General features: G+C 38.7%; 2 protein-coding genes and 1 long non-coding RNA gene across 4 annotated transcripts in view; 1 reads left to right on the plus strand and 2 right to left on the minus strand.

Annotated features, from left to right (window-relative positions):
• LOC145960544 (uncharacterized) overlaps positions 1 to 19,667 on the minus strand; it is a 48,621-nt gene extending 28,954 nt beyond the window's left edge. Inside the window, exon 1 of the mRNA XM_083080104.1 lies at positions 19,600 to 19,667. The gene's annotated coding sequence lies outside the window, so the exon portion shown is untranslated. The remainder of the gene's footprint in view (positions 1 to 19,599) is intronic.
• LOC145960342 (uncharacterized) lies at positions 506 to 14,252 on the plus strand. 2 transcript variants are annotated; one of them, XR_014435337.1, is made up of 3 exons: positions 506 to 593; positions 11,184 to 13,414; positions 13,485 to 14,252. It is a non-coding gene; the product is annotated as an uncharacterized LOC145960342 (long non-coding RNA). The 2 variants fall into 2 exon arrangements; XR_014435338.1 differs by having other exon boundaries at positions 11,184 to 13,337.
• LOC145960545 (achaete-scute complex protein T3) lies at positions 19,578 to 22,547 on the minus strand. Its single transcript, XM_083080106.1, has 2 exons — positions 21,341 to 22,547; positions 19,578 to 19,667 (listed from the first exon to the last, which is right to left on the minus strand). The coding sequence occupies exon 1, from the start codon at positions 22,239 to 22,241 to the stop codon at positions 21,378 to 21,380; it is 864 nt and encodes a 287-aa protein (XP_082936232.1). The 5' UTR covers positions 22,242 to 22,547; the 3' UTR covers positions 19,578 to 19,667; positions 21,341 to 21,377.
• Between the last annotated feature and the right edge of the window lie 1,199 nt (positions 22,548 to 23,746).

The raw sequence follows: 23,746 nt of genomic DNA on the forward strand, positions 1-23,746 counted from the left end.
ATCAAGCACTTCTTACTTTTGAGAAATAAAAATAGCATTATAATACTTGATAATAGTACAATATTTAATATTATTTTTTTATAAATAAAACAACATTGAAAATGTAACATTTATAGAGAACTAAAATCGACACACACAAATTGAACTAGTTATTTTTAAAATAATTTTGATCTCTGCTGCATTTATATAAAATAATCTGCTATATATATGCATCTAAAAAAATATATTCTCTATATCTAGAGAAAAAAAGTTTGAGCCCTTTGTCGGGTATAAATAAATGATTGTAAAATTCTCTTTCTAAGAAATATTAGTCGCAGTTATGATTACATTAAAAACGGTATACGCTTTACTTAAAATTTACGCCAATACGCTTTACTTAAAATTCTGCGAGTCTTGACTTGCAGATTCTCATTATAACGGGTTATAATCAATTCCACTTTGATGTTTAGCGACGAGTCATTTCCATGTCGGTCATGCGGAGCGAATCAATTGACTCGTCGATCGTTCTCTGGCGCCGGAAGATCGATTTTCGCAGAGGAAAGAGTGAAGTGCGTTCGCGAATAAGAGATCGATGATCATCGGGAGATTCAAAGGTATTTTTCAAGAGAATTTTTAGAAGGATTTTTAAAGAAGGAATGAGATGTATATCAATTTAACATGTCGTCGCCGTCGAGTGCATTTTACAGGGTACGAAGGTAAAGAACGACCCCCCATCATTTCCTATCCAAACGAATCTTTCTAGAGTTAGCTTCTCGCAATTTTTGCAATAAAACGAATGCGTCCACTCGTAATTATGGATTAAATTTATTTGTAGCAATGATGAAAAACTGTGTATCAGTCTGCATTATTAATATTCTGTTCTCAAAATCACAAAGGAAAATATTACTTTTTACAGTTTATTATTATGTTCGTGTATTATTGATCTATAATATTTTCCACAATTATAGCTGCATGGTTTTTTTAGCATACAAAGAAAAATATGCTGAATAATAAGTGAAGCAATTTACAATATTGGAATAATTAATATGTAAGCCAATGACTTGACAATTTTTTAATAGAGAAATGCTTCTTCTAAGGATCCTGACAAGAGAATATGAAATCTAAAAAGCTCCCAAATATCAGGGCATATCGAAGCAATATTTAGTGCAAACGCTATACGTCTCACATTTCGATCTTACCTGTGGATAGAGTGCGATTAACTCTCGATGTAAGTGTATCGCATCAATTTCCACGGCGCTATCGAGAGAGGAACGCGGTTGTTGCCGCGATGGGAAGATCGATCAGCGGTTCGGGCGATCGTTCGATCAGACGTGGTGCGTCTGATACCTGCTTCTCCGATACCCGCGTCGGCCAACGTCGGCCGCGTTCGCCACGGGTGCCGAAAAAAAGAGGAGTAAACGGACGCACGCACGCACGCACGCACGTACGCACACGTGTGCGATCTCGGAAGCGAACGAAAGAGGGAGAAAGAGATGGGGAATCCAGCTCGAAAGATGAGACGAGAATGACCGGAGGCAGCGCACGCGAGTTCATAATGATATACCGCAAAGAGGAGGGATAGCTCGCGACCAGCTCGATGGAAAAAGAGAGTGGACACTCGCGCGAGCGAGTGGAATTTCGCGCGCAAGATCGCACTCCCGATGTCGATCGATCAGGTCGAAAATTGCCGAAAAAATAAGCCTAAAATCCTTAAAAAAGATATCTGCAAGAATGAAAAAATAAGAGGAGAAGTGAAGATTGAGAATTGAAATTGGTGGAAGAAAAATGTAAAAACAGGTTCCAATGAAGAATAATTTTAAATGTCTGTTTATAAAAAAATTTCGAAAGAAGGACCGATCGGATGCTGCGTCTCGCGTCATCGATTATCGATGGGACGAAGCGTTTTCAATTTACGACAGCGGCAAATTGAAAGTATTCTGGCCGTTCCGAAAGAAGCGCTCTATGGCTTCGCTATTCGACATTGTGTACCCTCGATAATAGTAACACGTCCCTGTTGAAGCAGATTGTAGCCGCTAATGAAAGCTAGATTGATAGATTGATCGCCGAGAGCGTGGACTTACTTTGTCGATCTAAAGGAAAATAAAACTCGATAGAGTATTTGCGAACTCAATGGATTCGCTACTGCGAAATTGCTCCATTGTCTCCGGAAGAGCCGCGAAACCTTGATCGAAAGCCACACGCGACTCGACAAGAAGCGGACTCTCTGATCTACCTTTACGGGGATATTGTCGGAACAAGGTCGGCAATCAATTTAGCTTCGATGTTTTCGAACGCCGATCGATCATTCTTTCGCGTGAAAGCTTTTCGGGCGCTTCGTTGGGGAAATCGCCCGCCGGTTTCATCCTTTCGCTCGACTTTCTGCATCCATATGAGGATGCAATTGCGATCGATTCCGATGTATTAACGCGTATCGGAGTAATGTTTTTGCGCTGTCAAATAAAATTTCTTGTTAAATATACCTCGCAAATCGCAATACATGCAATCGATATTAATATTCTACAAGTAGACTAAATTACTTGTAACAAAAGAAATTGCCAATTAATAGCCTTTTAAGCACTTGCACATAGAAAGAGAGAGAGAGACACACATCTATCGAGGCAACCGTGTATGTGTTCAACTACGAATATGATCTTGAATTTTACGATCTTTTTTTGCGACGAAATAACGGGTCGAAAAAAATTCTCGGGTAATATCGGTATAATCACGTAAGGAATACTTTGGGACGTATGCAGGGCGTTGCATTGTATCACAGTGGGAATTACGTACGCGGTCGAAATTGTCGACAGACAAACGAAGATAATTTGGCGATCAGGGAAGTCGCCAATTATCATAATTCCGCGAATGCCTCAATTTCCAAATGCAACGATGGCATTTAGCGGGAATGCGTGCGTAACCTGTTCCTCGGTGAAGAAACACCGTTGCAAAGGCGTCAAAAAGGCGGCGAAGGGGTGACTTGGCGGTAAAAGATGGCGAGAGGGAGGGAGGAGAGAGAGAGAGAGAGAGAGAGAAGCGTACGTGTTCTCCATTTGTTACAGATTCCGCTTCTCTCAACAAGCGGAATATACGCGAAGGTAATTATGCGTCGTCGGCAGGCAAAATGCTGGACGAGTTAAATGCGGCTTCGCGAGATATTATAAGTATTTATCGCGTGCAAAAGATAGAGAGACAAGATGTGTAATTTCACGTCGGGCGCCTGTGCGCTACGCCAGTTTTGCGTTCGCAGGTTTTTCTTTTTCTTTTTTTTTTTTACAGACGCTTTAAATAGTCCCCGTCGTTGTGTTTTTGACCGGTCGCCATCGTTGTCGTAAATTGGATTCCGCGCAATAAGCGGTAATTTATTTTCCCGTCTAAGTAGCAAAACCTCTCGCTCGCTGCTCATCCTCTATCTTCTCGCGAGATCCTCGTGACAAATAAAAGGCGATCGCGAATGAAAATTTAACGATCGAGACCGATCAAAGTTATCGTAATTCACGAAACGCGACGGGGAGGCGAAAATGCGGCGCGGTAAATTATCGGGAGATAAACGCCGCGGTAATTTAGCGACTTTGTGCCAATTACCGCGCTTCTAAGAATGCCGCAATTTTGATACGCGTGCGTGCGGTTGCGGTCGCGCTCTTAATGGGCCGATGTGTCCGCAACCAGTTTCGTGAATGAAACAGCGTTGCAGGGACGAGTGCGAGAAGGAGGAGAGAGCGAACGCGGAGACGTAAGTATCAGTAGAGACAAAGAGGTAAATCGATGGTCGGCCCACTCTTGCACCGATGCACGTACCTCGGGGAAAGGAAGGTGTACGCGAAGAAACGCGATTGCGTGTCACGGAAAATACCTTGCCGCGACGCAAGGTGCATTCCTCGTCGACGGAAATATCGCGCGCACGTGACTCATGTAGCGATTTCGATTCATTGCGCTAGTGCGCACTGGTGCATCTTAAGGTGTCGTATATAAATTTATAGCAGCATAAATAATTAAAATGGTAAGAGGATTAATACTACGAGTTATCATTATATTGTTGTTTAATACGAATAACGATATAGTAATAACTTGTAGAATTAATTATCCTATCATTTTTTATGCTATTGTAAATTTGTACGCAACACCTTTTTTTATGCACTAATATCATCTAATCGAATTCGCTAATAGATACATACTGTTATTTTCCACTTGCAATGAAACGCTCGAATGTATAATATATAGGTAACATTAGCATCGCGCACAGTCATTTCATGACTTTGAGACGACTTATGCGGGAGATTACATTCGCAATAATTTCAATTAAAGCGTGTCATGTATTTCTTAAATGTCATCTATTTCTTTTTTTCAATCAAATGTTTATACACGATGATTACGAATTATTGAAAATTCTGCTTGTTTTAAATAAAACTACTAATTGTAAGTTGGAAAGAATATAATTAAATCGATGTAACAATTATAAAAAATTATGTCGAAGTAAAATTAATAAAATTTTGTTTTATAAATTTTAAGATAAAATAAAATAAACTTATTCGCGACAAATTCCCTTTGTGGTTACATTATAATAATACTAGAAAATAAAAAATTCAAGAAAAAGAAAGATTAACAAAAGTTTTAGTTAAAACATACATAACAACATACAAACAAACCTTTAGTGCATCATTAAAAAAAAGCATGATATATAAATTTAACTTGAAATGAGATCTTTTATAGCGTTATTATATTAATCGCTGATCATCAAGCGAGAGAAATTGATTTTCGATACGTATCTCGAGTCACCCATTTTTCGATTTGCGCGAGTGAATATTACATTAGTACAATCGGTGGTTATATCGCGCATTTATTATATAATTCGTGCCGCGTAACATTCACCGAGTTCTCACTTTCCCGTCCATCTCCGTCCTTATGCACGGTCCCTACTTCTTCTTCGGCGGGCAACACTGTTGCAGTCGGTGCAACGCACGTCGAGAAAATAAAACACCGCCACCGCCCCAGGAGCGCATTTCACGATACGCCTCGCTCTTGCCCGAGAAAGGGATCGACTACGCGAAGGATAGTAGGACAAGGATGAAGAACACGGTTCGGTGGGAACCCAAGAAGTCGCTGCCGGTCCCGCTGCCGTTGAGCTCCTAGCGATGGGAACTAATCGCGCTCGATCGTCTTGTCTCATTTTTTTTCTTAATAGAAAGTTCAAACCGGATGTATATTACCATCGTACTTATCCTCCCTTTCTTCTCCGTCCCATTATTTAATTCATTTAAAGGTCGCAATTTTTTGTTTCCAAGAAGAAAAGGTCGAAAAGCACTTTTTCCTTGGTAATTTTAACAGATGAAGATGATATTAAAAATTATTAAATAATGATTGAATTATTATTAATCTAACGTAAATTGACGGGCATAATGAACCTTAATATTTAGTATTTAATGTTTCAATATTATTACTGTTATCTTTAATTTGTATAGAAACAGAAGTTATCAAGTACAAATTATTCTCAATCGTTCTAATACCAATGACGGATATCGAGCGTCGAACTCTCTCAACACCTGCGATATTAAAGCTCAAAATCTTCTTAGCACCTGATTATTGGGAGCGGTAAAAAAATAGCGCAGTTTTAAATTTACCAGCGCCGAAACTCGTTTCTCTTCACAGCCATAATGTATTAAGTAACAATTACCGACCGCAAAAACAGCATCGATGCGCGATCCTTCGGCTGCTTAATACCATCGGCAAAAAATACATTATTCCGTCAATTACGTAAGATTCAAGTGTCGATTCAATTGCCACGTATCTTACCACCGCTGCAGAACAGAAGGACGGGGAGATGGATGCTCGGAGGATGCACTCATCCCAGGCGATTATCTCGGCTATTATAAACAGACTCTAAAAGAAGTAACTCCAAGTGATGAGAAAGGCGAATCGCGAGCCCTCAAGAGATCGGGGAAAGACGAAGAAGAGATTCTCTTTTGAAAGGGGGTGGAAGTGATGCGAGATAGCCATCGGCATTCCATAGAAGGAAAGCGCAGGAAGATGGCGGGACGAGATGAGAAAGAGAAAGAAAGAGAGAGAGAAGAGGATGGGAAGCTCCCGAGATAGCGAACTTGGCGGTCGCGTGGCTGGCGTACGAGATCCATAATGATGTTTATTTCAATAGGATGTTTATCAGTCGAACCTCATTTTCTCTTTTGATGAACAAGACAATTACACTCGCACCAATATTATTCGAAGCAACGATTCGACCGCGACTTTTCAATATCTAATTTAATTTAATTTCAATTTAATTATAGTCTTTCTCCTTCTTCGACTTTTGAACGTGCATAAATAACGTCAAAAATAAGGAGCATAATTATCAGGTTTCCAGTATATTTGCTTTTATTTATATATTTTTTAATTAGGAGTAATTTTTTTAGAAAATAAATAACAAATTTTTTTCCAATATTAGTTTCGTATCCTTGAGAAATAAAATAACGCTAAATTCGTATGAAAATTGTTTACGCAAAAGATTTAATTCACAATATTAGCAAAAGCTCTGTGTATTTTTTAAAACTTGACGTGAGATTCTCTACGGATTTTGTCAACTTTATTCATGAAAGATCACTTCTCTTTCTCTCCTTTTTACACACGTGATCCAAATGTAATTTCTAAGTAATACAGGCAAAACGAGCATAACGAGCGATATTACCAATTTGTAGCAGTGCATCAAGTAACGGAAAAAGACAAGTGGCAGATAACTATCTCCGGCTTCTTCGTTACTCGCAACACGCGGCGCGATTTGACGCGTGGCAATTACCAACGACATCTTCATTATCGCACCCACGAGGTCGGCTCGCAAGATTTTAAATGTCCTTGGAATATAAATAAATAAATATACATAGCTCTTATAGTTTATAAAAGATTTACCAATTTTTAACATCAACGCTATAAATTTTCGAATTATTTCTTTATCACCATCTTAAACTGAATCAAATGTTGAAAATGTCATTTATTAAAGCGGACATAAAATTTCAAAGATTAATGAATATTTAGTGAAGATTAGTGAAGATTTTATTTCAAATATCAATATAATAATCGTACAGATTTGCAAAATGTAATTTTTAAAACTCTATTTTAAAAATTGCCATTTTAAAAAAAAATCTTTATACACACTAGAATGAATCACATATAATTAATATTTATAAATTAAAATTATACACATGTTATATTAATGTTATATTAATATTACATGTTATATACATGTTATATTATTTCGACTTTTAATGCAGCCTGAGGCCTAAGGCTGCGCGGAATGTTCGTTATTCGGGGGTGAGTTCGCCTTGTTTATCCGTACGCACGCACTCGTACGCATAAGCATGCATAAAGTTCGAAAGGCGAGAAATGGAGAATCGGCCGCTTCGGTCTCAGCGTTTGTTTCGCTTGGGCCCGAAATGATTGAGCCGAGCACACTCGTCTCCCTCGGTCTGTAGGTTCGTATGCCACGGGGCCAGTAGGCTCTCCCAATAAGTCCAAGGGTCCGGGCACGCGTGTGCGTGCCCCTGGACACGCGCGCGTTTCACGAGCACGAGTCGCGCTTCGTTTTTTAATTCGCGAAATGATTTTAATCAAGCACCGAGATAAAATAATACTCGGCTCGACAAATATTTAATTATTAATATCTCTTTCATCAAATGTAAATATTCCTATCTGCCGTTTTTCAATCAAGAGGAGAAAAATCTGAGAATAGTGCGTAAACATGTCAAAGATAGAATCGACGTCATCGGATCGTCGCAAAAACAAATTTCTCCCTCTTAATCTTTCGCTTTCTCTCTTTTGCTATCTCGTTCCCTTTCTCGCGCACCTCTCCAGCTTTCTCTTTCTCACATTAATAATTGCATCGCCGAAACCTGTCCGGTTTATACGCGGCCGGAGCGCAAAGAGAGGAGTAGCGCGCGGGGCCCGCGTCTGGGGTACCGGTAATTGTCGGGGCCTCTCTTTCGGGTCCTCGTTAGATCCGCTTGACTCGTCGTGGATTTGGGCTCCGTCGCCACTCCGGTGAGCTCCGATACCACACAGATCGACCGCAGCTCCGCGCCCCCGGCCTCATCACCGAAATTCGTTCGCTCGGAATTGCTTGGGCCTGCTTGGCCACCGAAAATCGAGCACGTGCTTTCTACGAGTACGTATATATTTTATACGATCGTTTACCGCTGCAGAATTTTACATTACACCGCGCTATACCCGACGTATTGCACGTGTCGACACATTTGACATAGATTATTGACATTGTGAGTAAGGTTCGTCACTTATTCGCTACAAGTTGTTCTCTTAAATAAAATTATTATCACTGTAAAAGCGTAAAATTTTATTGAAAAATTAATTAGTGGTAATAATTGTTTCAATAATTGATATTTTTAAATGCGTTTCATATTATAATATTATTATATTATTATATGAGATGTATTTATAGAAATATATTTTGCTAAAGAAACACATCTGAAATTTTTTAACCAAGATTTTTTTGTAAATTTATCGCAGCTTGAGGGTAAAATAATGTATACAATTCCGTATTTAAATATTAGTTATACGTGTTTCATTGCAGTGTGTTTAAAAATTTTAAAGACTCTTTAAAAGGATAACAATTTAAAATCAATAGAGAAAGTTTCAAAAATCACACTTTGCAATTATGTGTACGATTATTATTGATTTTTCAAGTAATAAATATATACATTAGACAAAATTTCTGATACTAATGTTAAAAATTAGATTTTTTACAAATTATAAATGTAAATTATAAATAACTTCTTTATTTATTTTATTATATTTAAAGCTATTTAATTCAGCTCAAATCTCATCTTCAGACTTTCTCCTCGTTTTAATATTTACTTTGAACAATGAAAATACAGTCGTAGCTTCGAGCACGTGCCAACGTTCATCTCGAGTTCTCTGATAGTTTCTTACGGGAATCCTCCGCTTTTGTTCGCGAATGATTCAGGGTCTCTCGACAAAATCACGGCGACATTATGTCTATCGAGCGGAGGGCGTGATTTCGGGAAAAGTAGCATACCGATCTCGCATTCTATTGAACACGGATATTCCACAAACGGTCGATAATTCCGCGAGTGGAGCCATCTCTCATCTCGCCTCCTCGCGCCTATTCCCCATCGTACAATTTCTTCAGCGGGCCACTTTTCCTCCCTTCTTGCTCCTCTGTCTCTCCACGTCGCGTCTCTCTCAGGGAGGGTGACAAAGAGTAGCTGTCAAAGAAAGAGAATGGCAGACTGAATGGCGGCGGTCAATGTCGAGGCGTGAGACCCCGGGATACCATGGATTGTCCTCGTGAAAACGCGAATATTGTGAATGGCAAAGAATGGTGGCCAAACGAAGCAAAGTTGGTCGACCCCAGTGCGGTTGCACCGACGACGATGCCTCGTGGTAGTCATGGATGCGAAGAAGAGGATTTCTCGTCATAAAAAGTCGTCCCTCCCGACTCGGAAAAATCGCGGCTCAAGGTATACTGCGATAATATTTTCCTAGGAGCCTAGAAAAACTCGATACTCGTGCGTTTGCAGCCATCGGGATCCATCCCTCAAGCTCGTCTCCCCATCGCCTCTCCTCGCGCTCGAATTACCGGGATGCGATCGTAGAAAGGATCCGATTCGAGAACGGATACGTCCTCGAGCTTGTCTGTTTATCTTTCATTCAACTGTGTTTCTTCTCTTCGAAACGATATTGAGATTTTTCCTATACCGCTCGCAAGTAGAATCGTTTTTTTAGCTAATGAACCGCTATCGCGGTGATTTCGATCTCTCTAATCCAATGATTTGTAAATTTGACAAGAGGAACGAATGATAATAAATCATTAAATGCCAGTGACATTGATTTTGCGTATATTTATCCGCGAGTACAACGTACGCTAATCGCGTAATGTATCAGAAAGGTATGTCGTGTATACACTGGCCTCGAAAGATAAGACTACGAGATAATAAAATAAATTGAACAGAGACCAGTAATGAATGGCAAGTCGTACAAGCATCGGTCGTAAACCAGAGAGCATCTCGCGCGTTTAATGAATATTAATTTATTCGAAAATAGTCCACGACGCGTCGTTCTGAATTCTTTAATCGAGTCTTTACGCGGGTTGATCCGCTCGTGGTTTCGATTGTGCGAGATAAACGAAAGATGATCGCGTTAGTCTGGAAAAAGAGAGAGGGGAGGATGATGAAAAAAAAGGAGAAGATCGAGAGAGAGAGAGAGAAAAGGAGCCCGCCGCTGCGAATCGCCGCGTGTTGTGCGTTGCCGAGATATAAAGATCTTCTTAATTCGCGTGAGGAGCGGCCAGCTTCCGTGCTTTTTTAATCCACGTGGACTTTTTGCGGAGTCCCTGCGCCCGGTGGTACCTACGAACGTCGGTCGCGACGTGTATATTTAGGCTGGCATTAGATCGTCCCGGCTCCTAGGCGGCTGCTTATTAACTCTTCTTCGGCATATTGCCTTCTGTAATGCGACCAACAACTGCAACGCCTCCCCTATGTTTGCCTCCTTTTTGCCTGTTGCTGCTTTTTCGTGGGGTCGCTCCTCCGCTGGGCTCTAATGCCACGATATCGCGTCGCGACTAATTTGCAGTCGTGATTGGGGAGCGATGACCACGATGCGCACGCGGTTAGGTTGATCGCAAAATAAACCTTTCGTTTGACTGTAAGCTTGTTGTTATTCGTCACGTAATCGCTATTGCGGTTAAATTAATAATGCAATGCTCTCGATGTCACATCATATGAATATTCGTATGAATATTCGTATCAATGCAATGTGTTGCGTCAATCGAACTTTAACCAGGCTCGATCCAGGCAATGCAATCGTGAACGAAGGTTAGATAAATATTTATAGTCATTTCCGGTCTTGGAGCTTTCTTATAGAAAGAGAGAAGAATAAAGGAAGACGCTGATTAAATTTTAATTTTATAAAATTGACATTTATAGCGGAAATGATGTACTGAAAAATATTTTTACAATTTTAAAATTAGATTTGTTTAATGGTACCAACTTGCATTTAAGATTTTAATAAAAAAAAACAGAGCTGCATTTCCAAGTTAATTTTTAAACGATTAAACATTTATAAAAAAAGGTACGTTGTTTCTCGTTTTAAAATATTCTACAAGCTAGAAGCTCATTAAACTCCAAGAGGGATGATTGCATAGGTTTTCTTGTTAGATTTATCTGATTTTTTTTATTATTTTTTTCCAGGTTCACCAGGTGGTCCAAAAGGGCTTCTTGCAGCTTCTCCCGATGATGTATTTGCTTCGTATCGGAGAGCGTTGATCAACGAGCGACGATGAGGATGGAAAAGAGAGAGGGAGGACGGAAGGAATACAAAGCGTAAACAATTGTTTTTTGGCAAAGTCACATCGCATCGGTCTCGACGATCGTATCGACGAGCGATTAGAAAGTAATTAACACCTCGATAACTGCCGATCCTCAAATCAGACCCCCGCTGTTTCCACTCATCTTCTACCGGATGTTAAATGCTTCGGAGAAAGATCCTATTGTTTTCCACGCAAGCAGAGCATTCTCATAATGCTTTCAACATTGCCAAGCACCAAGTTGATATATATTCGTAATCGAGTCCGATTTACTACAAGGCTAATTTATTTTTTCCCTCGAATGGATCCCAAAGTATCGATGCGTGTAATTGTCTGCGTGAATCGCAGATATATTTACTTGACGGTGCACACATTGCATTATGTTCTCGCCGGCTAATGTAGAGACTAACGAGGCCGGGATATGGTTTTTCCGCGACAAAGGCGTAGGTTACACAGCGAGACGGTCCGAGTAGAGAAAAAAAAAAAGGGAAAAAGGAGGAGAGGACATTCACACATGTCGGGCCGTCTCCCCCGTTACTACCACCAGCGCAATGAAAGGGAAGGCACGGTAATTGAAGTTAAACGAGATAGCCGGCCATTCATGGGTTACGGGATCGTGACAATGAAGCTCTTGGTTGAACGGACGCCTCGGGCGACAGACAATGGCTCCGCTGGAGTTTATACCGTGTCGAGGAGTTATGCCGTAATACTGCGGCCGTCCTGGTAGTTTCCTGCCGACGTCGGTGAAGGCGCGAAGCTCTCCTCGTTCACAAAGTTCCTGACCATTATTCGATTCGCGCTGTTGTTACGCTCCGGCCACGTCCATCGTAAGAAATTGAAGAAGCACGGGAGCAAGCGGTTTGGAAATGATTTTCGCCGCATGCTATCGGGGATCCGATCAATCTATCGAGGTGAATTTATCCGATTAATTGACCGAATTACGGCTTTTGGAAGATTACGGTATTTTTCATTTTGTAGAGAAAGATCAAATTCTAAATAAAGTTGTTGGGAAAAAAATTAAAAGCATAGAGGAAATGAAAATCTTTAATTTTGATAGAAAATATTCTGCAGTCAATATATATCCTTCCTCCATAACACGAAACGAAAGCTCGAATTTAATTTGCAATTAGCATTGCTTATAACGGATTTCTTCGTCTCACAACTAAGTGCCTGCATATTAATGTACAGTGCGACTCTTATCTTCCATCGAGATAAAAGAAACATTCAGAGAGAAACTGTCGAACGATCGATACTCGAAAAGCACGGCTCTCTCCACTTGGCATTTCTTTCTTTCCAATCACCTAACGAGCCAACAATGTTTCTCGGTTCGTTATTCATTATGCATCGCAATCAGCCGCGTCCTGATAATGGGAACCGTGCAAACGCAAATCTTGGCAAGCGAGAAATTTTATGCGAGCGTGAAACTGGCGCATGCAAGGTACAGTCGAGGTGCATTCAAGGTGTATTTCGCATATACCAATGCTGCGAGCGACGCATTATTCCTTCCACTGCGCTTAAAAAAGCCACGGAAGGCAGAACTGAGGGATCTAAGAGCGCCGAGGGGGTCGAGAGAGCCGAGACGACCGAGAGAATTGAGATGATCTAACCGAGATATCACACCTTCCTCGTCGCGAGCAGATTTTTCTCCAGGATCCAGTTATGACGTCGAACCAAGGATTGTAAGATTGATTTTCTCGTTCCCAGCGGTTGGGGAGTCTCCCGTTGCGATCTCCTGGAAGCTGTAAGTTCACGGCGACATCGAGATTGAAATCTCGAGCCTCTCGTAACACTTTTCTTCTTACCGTACGAAACAAAAGCGATTTCGTGGGGTGACTGATCGGGTTTCGGGAAAATAAGCGATGATCTCACGACATCGGTCCTATGATACTCGGAAAACGCGCTGTCGTTTACTTATTTTTCATATGAAGAAGCTCTCATATGTTTTCAAGTAGTCACCTGTTTCTCGTTGACATCCCGTGTATCTCATGTGTCATGCTGTAGACAAGATAAATAGAGACATCTGAAGAGCGGAGTCAAGGTAATAATTCTCTTTCTATCGTGCTAATGATGTCTAGAAATCGTGAAGAATCTGTACAAAATTAACTATTCAACCACGTATTAAATTGCCATTTTACGTGTATTTTTTGTAGATTAATCTCTGGATAATTAATTTATTAATTAACAGGATGTACGTGTCCATATGTCAGCATTAAAAAATGGATTTAGACCAGGATCTGAACTCGATGCGACGATGTACACAAGTGCATCAACGTGAGATCGTGGATGATTTAATGGCAGCGCCAGAATGACTGTGTTGCCGGACGGGTTCGCCGAGAGCGATTGGCGCGCGATCGTTGATTTCGTCTCGGATGGTATCTCGCTCCCTCATCTTTTGCGGTCGCATGTGAATTCTTCCCTGAAGAGAGGCAGCGTCCAAAATGCGCATCCCGGGACGCTATTCGGCCGACCACCCACGACACTCATGCTGGCGAATCCGTGAGACGCGAAGGCACGAGTCCTCTCGCGCGCTCCTCTTCCTTTCTTCTCATCCTTCGCTCACACATCGCGTCTTTCCGACCTCATTTCGAGCCCAAAAAGCCGCATTTGAATGACCAAATGGAATCGAACTGAACGAAGCACGCCCGCCCGTGTCATTCACGTGCGTGTATCACGGCTCACTCCCGAAAAGTTAGTCCGGAACGATGATTTCCGGCGATGCCGATAACTTTCGTGACTTTTGTAAGCCTTTCTGGCTGTCACTCGGCCACAATTATACGAGAATTGAATATTTTCTCTTTCTTTGAATGGCAGCGCAGGGGGTAACCTGCCTTTATTACAATATTATATCATATATTCACTTGATCGTATAATTTGATAGTGGCTTCCGATTAAATTTAGCGCTAGAAAAATGTTGATAAGTAGTAGATACGAAATCTTTCTCTCTAAAAATTATTTATAACTCAGTCTTTAAACATTAAAAATTAATAATAAATCAATAATAAATTTTAATATAGAATTTATAATAATAATAAATTTTAATATAGAATTTATAATGATAATAAATTTTAATATAGAATTTATAATAAAAATTAATGATAAATTTTACTATAAAATTTATTTACTATCAAGTAATTCCAAATTGGAAAAGACACCCGAAAATCTATTTCGCAGCGATTTGGAAAGCGAGAGGGTTAATGGCTCGCGGGGTGTTCCAGCCCGTCTTCTCAGCCGCTGTCCCTCGGGCCTTCACCTTGTTCTCCCCGCGCGCTTCTCGTGACGTATGGGATCGTACGGAGAGCGTCCGGAAGCAAAATCGAAGAAGAAAACGATAGTACGCCGGGGTGGTACAATGCCTTTCCATGGCGCAGCCCCTGGCGTCCTTTCTCACACTCTCTCTTTCTAACGGAACAGAACGTGATGCAGCGCGCCGGCTGACTTGGAAGACTCGGAGAAGAAACTTGCCTCTAATTATCCTGTTGGGGGGGGCCATATAGTAGCCGCGTGAGTGCACGCGTGCGCTGCGCTGCGTATATGAGTGCATGCGTACGTGAGTGCGTGAGTGCGTGCGTGCGTGCGTGCGAGTAACGCTGACGCGCGACCGAGAGGAGGACCGGACTTCAAGGAGAGAAGGGCGGCTCCAACGCAACGGAATATATTATAGACTCGTTCCTTTCGAGACTCGCGCCGGGCTGAAATCTTGCTCTGGGTTTCGTGTTAACTTAAGTGTCCCTGAAACGGACTTTGTGGGAGAGCGCGGCGCGCGTTTGCAGCACTCTTCTCCCAGTTGACTTTTCAACGGTCGATCTCCTCTTTCCTCTTCTTTTTTTTACAGGATTCCTTTTTCCGGAAGTGGATCATCGATTGCCACATGGATTGTTTTTGCACCTCGAGTTGCGCTCTTCAAGTGGTCAAGTAGTTGCAAAACCAAAGCATTGTCGTTATGTCATAAAACCTATATAAAAGCTATACAGATGAACTGAAAGAACCTGCAAAAATTATAATTAATTTTTTAATAAATATCCAACGCAAAAATTATAATTAATTTTTTAATAGATAAATATTCAATGCAAAAAATTATATAATATGCGCATAAAAATTGAAAGAATATGAATAAAGGATGCATTAGAAAATAAAAAATATTTGATACAACAATTAAAGAGTGATAATAAATTTTATATATTTCATTATAATAAAACTGATGTATTCGAAAAATCATATTATGTCAATTTTGATGTTGATAAAAGATTGATACCATTAGATATTAATTTAATAAAATATAGCTATAGTCTAGCTATATCTTGAGTGTCCTTGAACTTTAAATATAATGTGAAACAGTCTCTGAAAGGAAGAGCCATGGAACAACGAGGACGAGTCGTTAGTTGTTTTTTCAATGAGGATCCTTACCGGTCAGACGGATCTGGATTCGCACAGTTAATTCACCATTGAAGCAGCTCGCGTCGTTTTAACTCGTTGCACCGGTAAGACCGGGCCCACGATCCGATCGCTCCTCGTGAACCTCAATTACCGTTTCTCTTCGTGTTCTCGCACAGCTCGCACAGTGTAGATAAGAGAATATGAATTATTAATTGGACCGAAAAATTCGTCGACTATTCCATTTCTTTTATTATTTCCTTCCCTTCGATTAAAATAATGCTTGTTGAACTTTAGAAAACGTCAAATGTGTATAAAAAAAAAGACAAAAGAATAAAATTTCTCTAATGTAAAATTATTAAGATATAAGGTATGTTTATTAAAAATTTGCATAATTAACCAAATTTAGATTTAGATGCATTTTTATAGCAAGAAATATATTTTTATTTTTTAATAAACCGTGTTTTTGTTGTTTGACATTGTGTTGGATTGATACATCATGCATTTTGCAAGTCAATTGTGACACACACATCGCAGTCTTTAACACCAACTCAGTCGTTTTGCGGTTTCGAAAATCGTGAGGTAGCCGACGCCCGAAAGGAACGTACGACGGGGAAATTACTGTTATTTTCTCCTGTTATTTACTCAAGAATCTCAGAGACACTGATGGGGATAATCGAGAGCAGTTTCTGCGCTGCAACATTGTCAATTTCCTTCGCAAAACAGAACAATATTTTATTTAAAGATACAGAAAGCGACAAATTTTTAATTATTTTTCTTTTCTTCTTTTAGAAAAATCCAATTAACAATATTAAGATTAGAAAAATCTATATACTATTTTTCGAAAACGCTTTATAAATTATTGAAAGAAGATTTAAATCTGATATAAAAAATATGACAATGTTGAATCGTAATCTCTTTGTTTTATTGGAATGTTTCTTGAATAAGTTTTATTATGACAACAAAGGTTAATCTCATACGCGGACTATAGGGGCATAAACATTACAATGTTTACATGGAATAGCTCGAGGCTACTGGAGTGGGAACTAGACTTGACACATAGAGAAGCTCGTAATCTCATTTAGTTAGTTGTTAACCTTTGGCCGGGAAAGATCTGAATACAAGAGAAATTAAATCTCGTTACGGAAAGCTATTACAAAGAGTGACATATTTTAAGGTAAGTATATTTCACTCCTTTTACCGATGTTTGACAGTTCATATTAGTCTCTTATTATTTTATATTTTCTGTTCCCAAAATTAGTGCTTTATTGTAATATAAAAGTTAATATACATATATTAAGAAAATAATTATAAAAATTTCGTTTATATTTAAACTATCCAATATTATATTTAAGATTTAAAAAATTATTTATTAGAAAAAGCGCAAATAAATATGTGTATATATTTTTATATACTAGATATATTATTATGATTTTAATCTAAAAATAATACAACAGGAAAATGTGTGTGAGGGATATTATATCCTCTTTTGCAGCTGCCTTATTAATGAAATCGGCAATTTATAGTCGTAAAAGTAATTCCAACGAAAATATCTCGCACCTGAGATATATGTAATTATTTGTAATTTACAGTGACGTATATGGTACATTTCAGTTGTATTTATGTTTGAACGGGTTTATTACTTTCATGATAATCTGCAATTTCTTTATCTCAAATTAGCTGTTATGGATATGTATTTATAAATAAATAGAACCCATAATATATAATTAAATGTGAAATATTTTGCAAATATTTTCAAGTAAATATTTAGATTGTAATAAAGTTGGTTTTATATTATATTTAAAATGGCATTGGGATGGAAAGATAAAAATAATAGTATAATAAAATTATTCGTAACGTAATCCGTTGTATTCAACGAATTGCCGTCAAATTTTATTACAATATTTTTTATTTACAAAAAGGCACTGCCGATCACGAAACGTTATTGATTCATTCTGGGCGAATACATAAATCTTCGATCGATTATGTGAGCGATTCATCGTACATATTTATACACATAATTTACGACAAAAGAAATTAGTGTTGTCAATATTCAGGTACATAAATATTTCGAATACTACTACTTAGACATCCTGATATTTCTGGTATTATCCAGGTACGAAACTTATTTTAAAATAGGAAATCGAATGTTAAACACAATGAGGCTATGTTTACAATTATATTCTTAAAAAACGACAAATCTCCTCTCTTTTTCTGTGCTTAATATAATACAACAACAGTAAAAAATATCGTTTTCTTGAATATGTAAACAGGATCAGAGAATAATATTATATTCTAATATATATTTATTCCCTGAATCTCTTCTTTGATCAACAATACTATTCGATTCTTAAAAAATATATAATTTTATAATTATATATAATCTTAAGTTATAAAAAATATATACGTAACCTCATAGCACATATCTTTTAGTACATAATTATTATTATATAAATTATCATAAATTATAGTTGGAGCACATTAAATAAAAATTTATCATGAAAAAGGATAGGGATTGATTATGTCCAGATATTGAAGGTTTATTCGAAAAATAATATAAAATAAAATAATGGATCTGAGTACCCGCATGTAATTTTTGTGAATTTGGATAGAGATACATGTCGGGTATAGCCCGAGAAATATATAGACATTATTTGGTCTACATATTAACAAAATACTACAAATAATTAATACACAATAATATAACAATATATAATTATAATTATCATATAATATAAATATAATATAATAATAATTAAGTAACGTAATAATATGTACTTATAAAATAATAATAATTATATAATATCGAACATACCGGGAAAACACGCGAAATACCCGGATATCTAAATACTGACAGCACTAACATTTATTCATTAGCACTCGGTTATTCACGAGCCATTCTATAAAATCTGTGTAGAGATTTTATAGAATTACTGTGCAATTTAATCAATTTAACATATATAAGTGTATAATTATTATTATTGTACAATAATTATATAATATAATATAATGTAATACACAATGCAATATACAACATGACATATATATAATATAACGTAATATGTAATACAATATAATATATAATAATTATTATAATTATTATACACAATAATAATTATGACATGCCGATGGATTTTATTTTTCAATCTCAAGTTGTTAAATTACTCATTGAAACGTTTCAAACAAAATTTGCATGATTTCGAGAAAGAATTTTCCATTTTTATAATGTCAATTTTTGCTCTATATAAAATTGTATGTGTGCTTTCGAGATCTAAATAATAAAGACTACTTTTATTTTTTTAAATACAATGGCATATTCGTTGTATTATTTTTTTTACACTAATTGATTTTCTTTAAGTTGATCGATTTTTTGAGCTATCTTATATTTTACATACAAAAATATAAAAATAAGGTAGCATATATTTAAATATTTTAAAGAATGCAATTTTCATAGTTTATTCCAACTATTTTTTTATATCGTTTTCTATCGCTTTCGAAAAATCATGCAACTTTTATTTAAAAAGCTTTTTTAATGCAATGAATATTTGAAGAATAATTTAGAAATGTTCGAATATATGAGCTATCCTAAATAAATAATCAATCTGTCAATCTAGCTTAGAGAGCATGTTTAGTCATGAATAATAAAGTACGAGAAAGTATTTTTGCGATAATAAATTACATAATGTATAAAAAAATAATTAAAAATTGCAATTTTACATTTGTTGTATAGCTGTGTACTTTCAAAGTACTACTTTTAGTCGTATGCTTTGAAGATTGTGACATCGATACGACATAGTTTTTAGAGATAATACATTTAAAAAACTTTCACATTTGTACAAAATAAGATAACATATTACACTAATTTAGACAGAATGCAAAAGTAATATGACTAGATTATAATTAATGCAACAGCCGCTTTCTTCATTTACCTTTGTTTCGCTTATTCGTTTCATGTTTGTCTTTGACCCTCTTGATGCGCCTCTACATCCGATCATTGCTGTAACAAAAAACGGAAAAGAATTGATTAGTTAAATCAATATTATAGATAAGATAATGATTTTATTTTTGAACAAAGAAGCCGACACAGATTATTATTTTAGACTTTAGACATTATTCACATTTTAAACTAATTTTATAACATTCAATGTTTATGCTTTCACGTAAACGATATTGATCTTCTCTAGATCACGCTTCTCGTTGGTAAAAAATGATAAAAAAAGAAGCTCTGCAGGTATGCGAGATGAAAGAAGAAGGGGATGATTTCAGGTAAGGGCGGTTTAGTGCAAAGGATTCTCGCTCCTCGTGGGCAAAAGCGAGAGAAAAAGTGGAAATGAGAGAAGAAAAGAGAGAAAGAAGAACATCGTACCGGTTCAAAAACCGACAAACGAGGGACGGGCATATCCTGAAAGATGCATTCAAGTTAAACGCAGCAAACGAAATCGTCTTCGTGAAAAAGAGAGGAACGTTAGATGGATAAAGGAGAACAGCGATATAGGGGAAAAGTGAGAGACAGGGATAAGGAAAGACCATACACACGTTGAGAGATCCGAAAGTTACGTCCATCAAGATTAGAGTTGAATTTGAACGCGGGCTTTGTGGAAAGGGCAAACTTTGATATTTTTATATTTATAATTTGTTGAAATCTTTGAATTAAAAACTATTAAAAGAGAGTCTTGAAAAGAAAATTCTTATGTAGAGAACTTTAACGAGAGAAAGAAAAATATTCTATTTCGAATTTATTTTATAACTTTAACTTGTTATATTGAATGATTTCTATTATAATTTGCACGATGAAAAATTTAAACAATCTTTGTTTTATTGTTTTTTATACATTGTTTTAATTCGGTACCGTTATTATTAAAAGTAGTAGCGTCTTAAAATTCACACTTTATACAATATACAACTCTAAAAAAAGAAGTGTCTTTTCTGATGATCGGATCGAGCGACTCGAAAATCCCGCTGAAGGGTGAGAGGCAGAGGGTGGGGTCGAAAAAAAAACGGTAGAGGAGGGACTGACGCACACATACATGCGCATTAACGTATCGTGAAAGAAATTGCGGCACAAAAGCGTCGCTCCTCGAATGTATACTCGGTACCCCATTGAATGGAGTCTGCGATTTGAATGGACAGGGTTTCAGCGAGGGTTCGCGCGCGCCATTGTGAGAGGGCAAGGTCACAAATCTAGTCGGAAATTTCTTTGAGCTTCCCGGTAACGTAGCGAGACATTCACCCTTGGATAAAATATATATGATCGCCAACTGGTGAGGGTGGCAAGAATGAGAAGAAATGTTTTGAGAAATAAAACGAATCGATCGAATTATCGAATGTGCGTTCACCTGATTCGGCGATAATCGATTGTATGTTGTTTAATTATTCAAAGGTAGATTATTTGAATTAATTATTCTAAAATAGACTTTAATAAAATGACGTTATTTTAAGAATTTAAATGGGAAGAGATTTTCATACAAATGCATCCGAAATCACAAATAAGATTCAAGATTAATTAATTCACAAAAATATTATTAAACGGATTAATTATAACAATAAGACTGACATTTACACTTTACAATTACGACACGCGATGCAACTATTGAAGATCATGAAACTTTGCAATGTGAATGACCCGTGAGTGACAACTAGAAAAGAAAAACAAGGAATCACGACACCAACCTTGAGAAGGCCACAAGAAATCGACATGGGCATCCTCTCATTGATTCTGCCACCAGGTGATGGCATCCAGTAGTTCCTCGTCTTCTGGACTCATCGGCTCGTGATTGTCGTAACTGTCGGAATACGTGTAAAGTGTGCCAGACGTGCCGTAACCTTGACTTCCAGCTGACGAGGTTTCGGAGACAAAGCTCGGCGTCGGCGAGCTCGATGCCTCTGAACACGTTGTCGGGACGAAAGTCGGGCTTGAATTCTGCCGGAGATGTTGATGACGATGCAGATCAGATCCGTGATGACGTATTTCCCCGGTGATGCCACCTCGTAGTCTCAACTCCGCCGGATGGCCGGAATCGGAACCAATCCCATTTTCGGAACCGCAGGCAGGTGAATTGGAGGATGTGGAAGAGGTTGGCGAAGATCCGCTCGACTCGGAACCGTCGTGCTCTTCCAGAAGACGCTGAAGACTCCTGATGTACTCCACCGCCATTCTCAAGGTTTCGACTTTAGACAGCTTTTTGCTGCCGGCTCTGGATCCACCGTGAGTCCCGGCTGTACTGCTACCCAACGCCTGCGCCACCGCCTGCGGTATGTGCTGCCTCAGAGTGGCGAATCCATTGTTTACCTGCTTCACCCTGTTGCGCTCTCGCGCGTTTCGTCTAGCCACCGAGGCAGGTTGATGCGGTACTGTGCCGTAAGGTCCACTGGATTGGCCGTAGATCTTGGAGCGCTTGCATCCGTGTTGCAGACTACTATTATTGGTTGGCATACCGCTGGTGGAGACAATCACGTTACCGCGATGGGTCTGCGCGCTCGAAGTAGCGTGAAGGCTGTGGTGATGATGCTGCTGCTGTACACTCAGCATGATGGGCAGGACGCTTTCCTCCTTGAACCCCACTAAAGTCATATCACGGGTCCGAATCCCCCACCACCCAAGAGCAGGAATTGTAGTAGCGCGTGCCAGACGACCTTCGTAGACTGCACTGTTCGATATATCGAAGAGAAACTTTGTCCAAGTAAGTTCGATGCGATCCGTCGACACCTTGCGGTATACACGCGATCGCGTAAAGATGTGGAACGGACGCGCAAATTTACTCTACTCGACCGACCGACCGATCGACCGATCGACCGAAAAAGACAAGCGTGGGAAGAAAAAATGAAACTTCACCCTCGATGCTTTCGGTACGATTCTGGCTCCCGAAATGCCTAGCCAATGAGGGTTCGGGGCCTTATATAGCCGGGACAGGCACGCGCCATCTCCCCTCCACGAACCCTCGTACTCGATCTCGGGTCCTAAACCCCCGGTCTTCTCTCTCTCTCTCTTTCCCCGTCTTACCGGCCCGCTGTACCTCATACCCTCGTGATTTCCCACTACCGCGGTCCCAAAGGCCCTACGTTGCCCGAGATTCTCATCTTCGTTCGTCCTCGTCCCTACTAGTACACTCCGATTTGTTTACCAATTTATGTTTCAAAGCATGATGCATTGTTATCGATATAATAAGGTCCATCATCGGCATGTCTTTGGAATAATTGATAAACTAATTAGAAAAAGATAAATTCTATCAAGAAGATATTAATTATAAATTTCTTATTGCATGAATAAGGCAAAACGTTTGAGCATGCAAATATTAATCTTTATTATTTTATATCCTTTAATTACAACTTAAACTATATAACTTGAAGACTAAAATACATGTATATTATGTACGTTAAAAACTGAGTTGGAAATGTAAAACACATGATTCTTTCGTCAGCAAAAAATGCTGGTAATATATAATTGTAAAGAGAGCAAGTGAATGAGAAAAAAAGAAAAATAATAATATAAGTTTTGATACTACAAGCAACGAAATAGATCGTTATTTTCAAAAATTCCTGCAGATTGTCCCTTTATGATAAAATTTCAATCCCAATCCATAGAAAAAAATCTAAATGAATAATCTCTAGTTCAATGTGCCAATAAGGCCCAATGTCTGCGTATTGAGCCGAATTCCGCGTTTCTCGTATGAGAGACACTGGCGCAGATACGAAGGGTCCACATCCCCACCGGCCTCGCGGTGTCTCGGGATCGAAATTTGAACAGTTACCGGGAGAAAGAAAAGCTGGTCCGGGGGTCCGGGCAAGTTGATGAAGCGAGACGACAAGAGACCGAGGTGTAGAACGCATAACAAGGAGAGAGGCCGAGGAAGAGGAGGAAGAAAGATGATGAGGAACAAGGAGTGGGAGGAGATGGAGAGGTCTGCGGCTGGAGGGAAGCTGTGCAGAAGACGAAGAGGTATCGGAGGAGGGTGAGGGAGCCCGGTGGCACGGAACATACGAGTACCCGAGACGACTGCAGCAGCGGGGAAAAAGGGGAGGAAAGTAGCGACGGCGAAAGAGCACGATAGCGATGGCTACGACTGTAGCACGTGTCTC

The sequence above is a fragment of the Camponotus vicinus genome, unplaced genomic scaffold, assembly GCF_025532165.1.
Source record: "Camponotus vicinus isolate PSW18456_S1 unplaced genomic scaffold, iyCamVici1.0 SCAF_10, whole genome shotgun sequence".
Classification (NCBI taxonomy): Eukaryota; Metazoa; Arthropoda; class Insecta; order Hymenoptera; family Formicidae; genus Camponotus; species Camponotus vicinus.

Coding starts and splice junctions, on each gene's coding strand:
- LOC145960545 (XM_083080106.1), bottom strand. CDS start 22,241: ATGACTTTAGTGGGGTTCAAGGAGGAAAGCGTCCTGCCCATCATGCTG.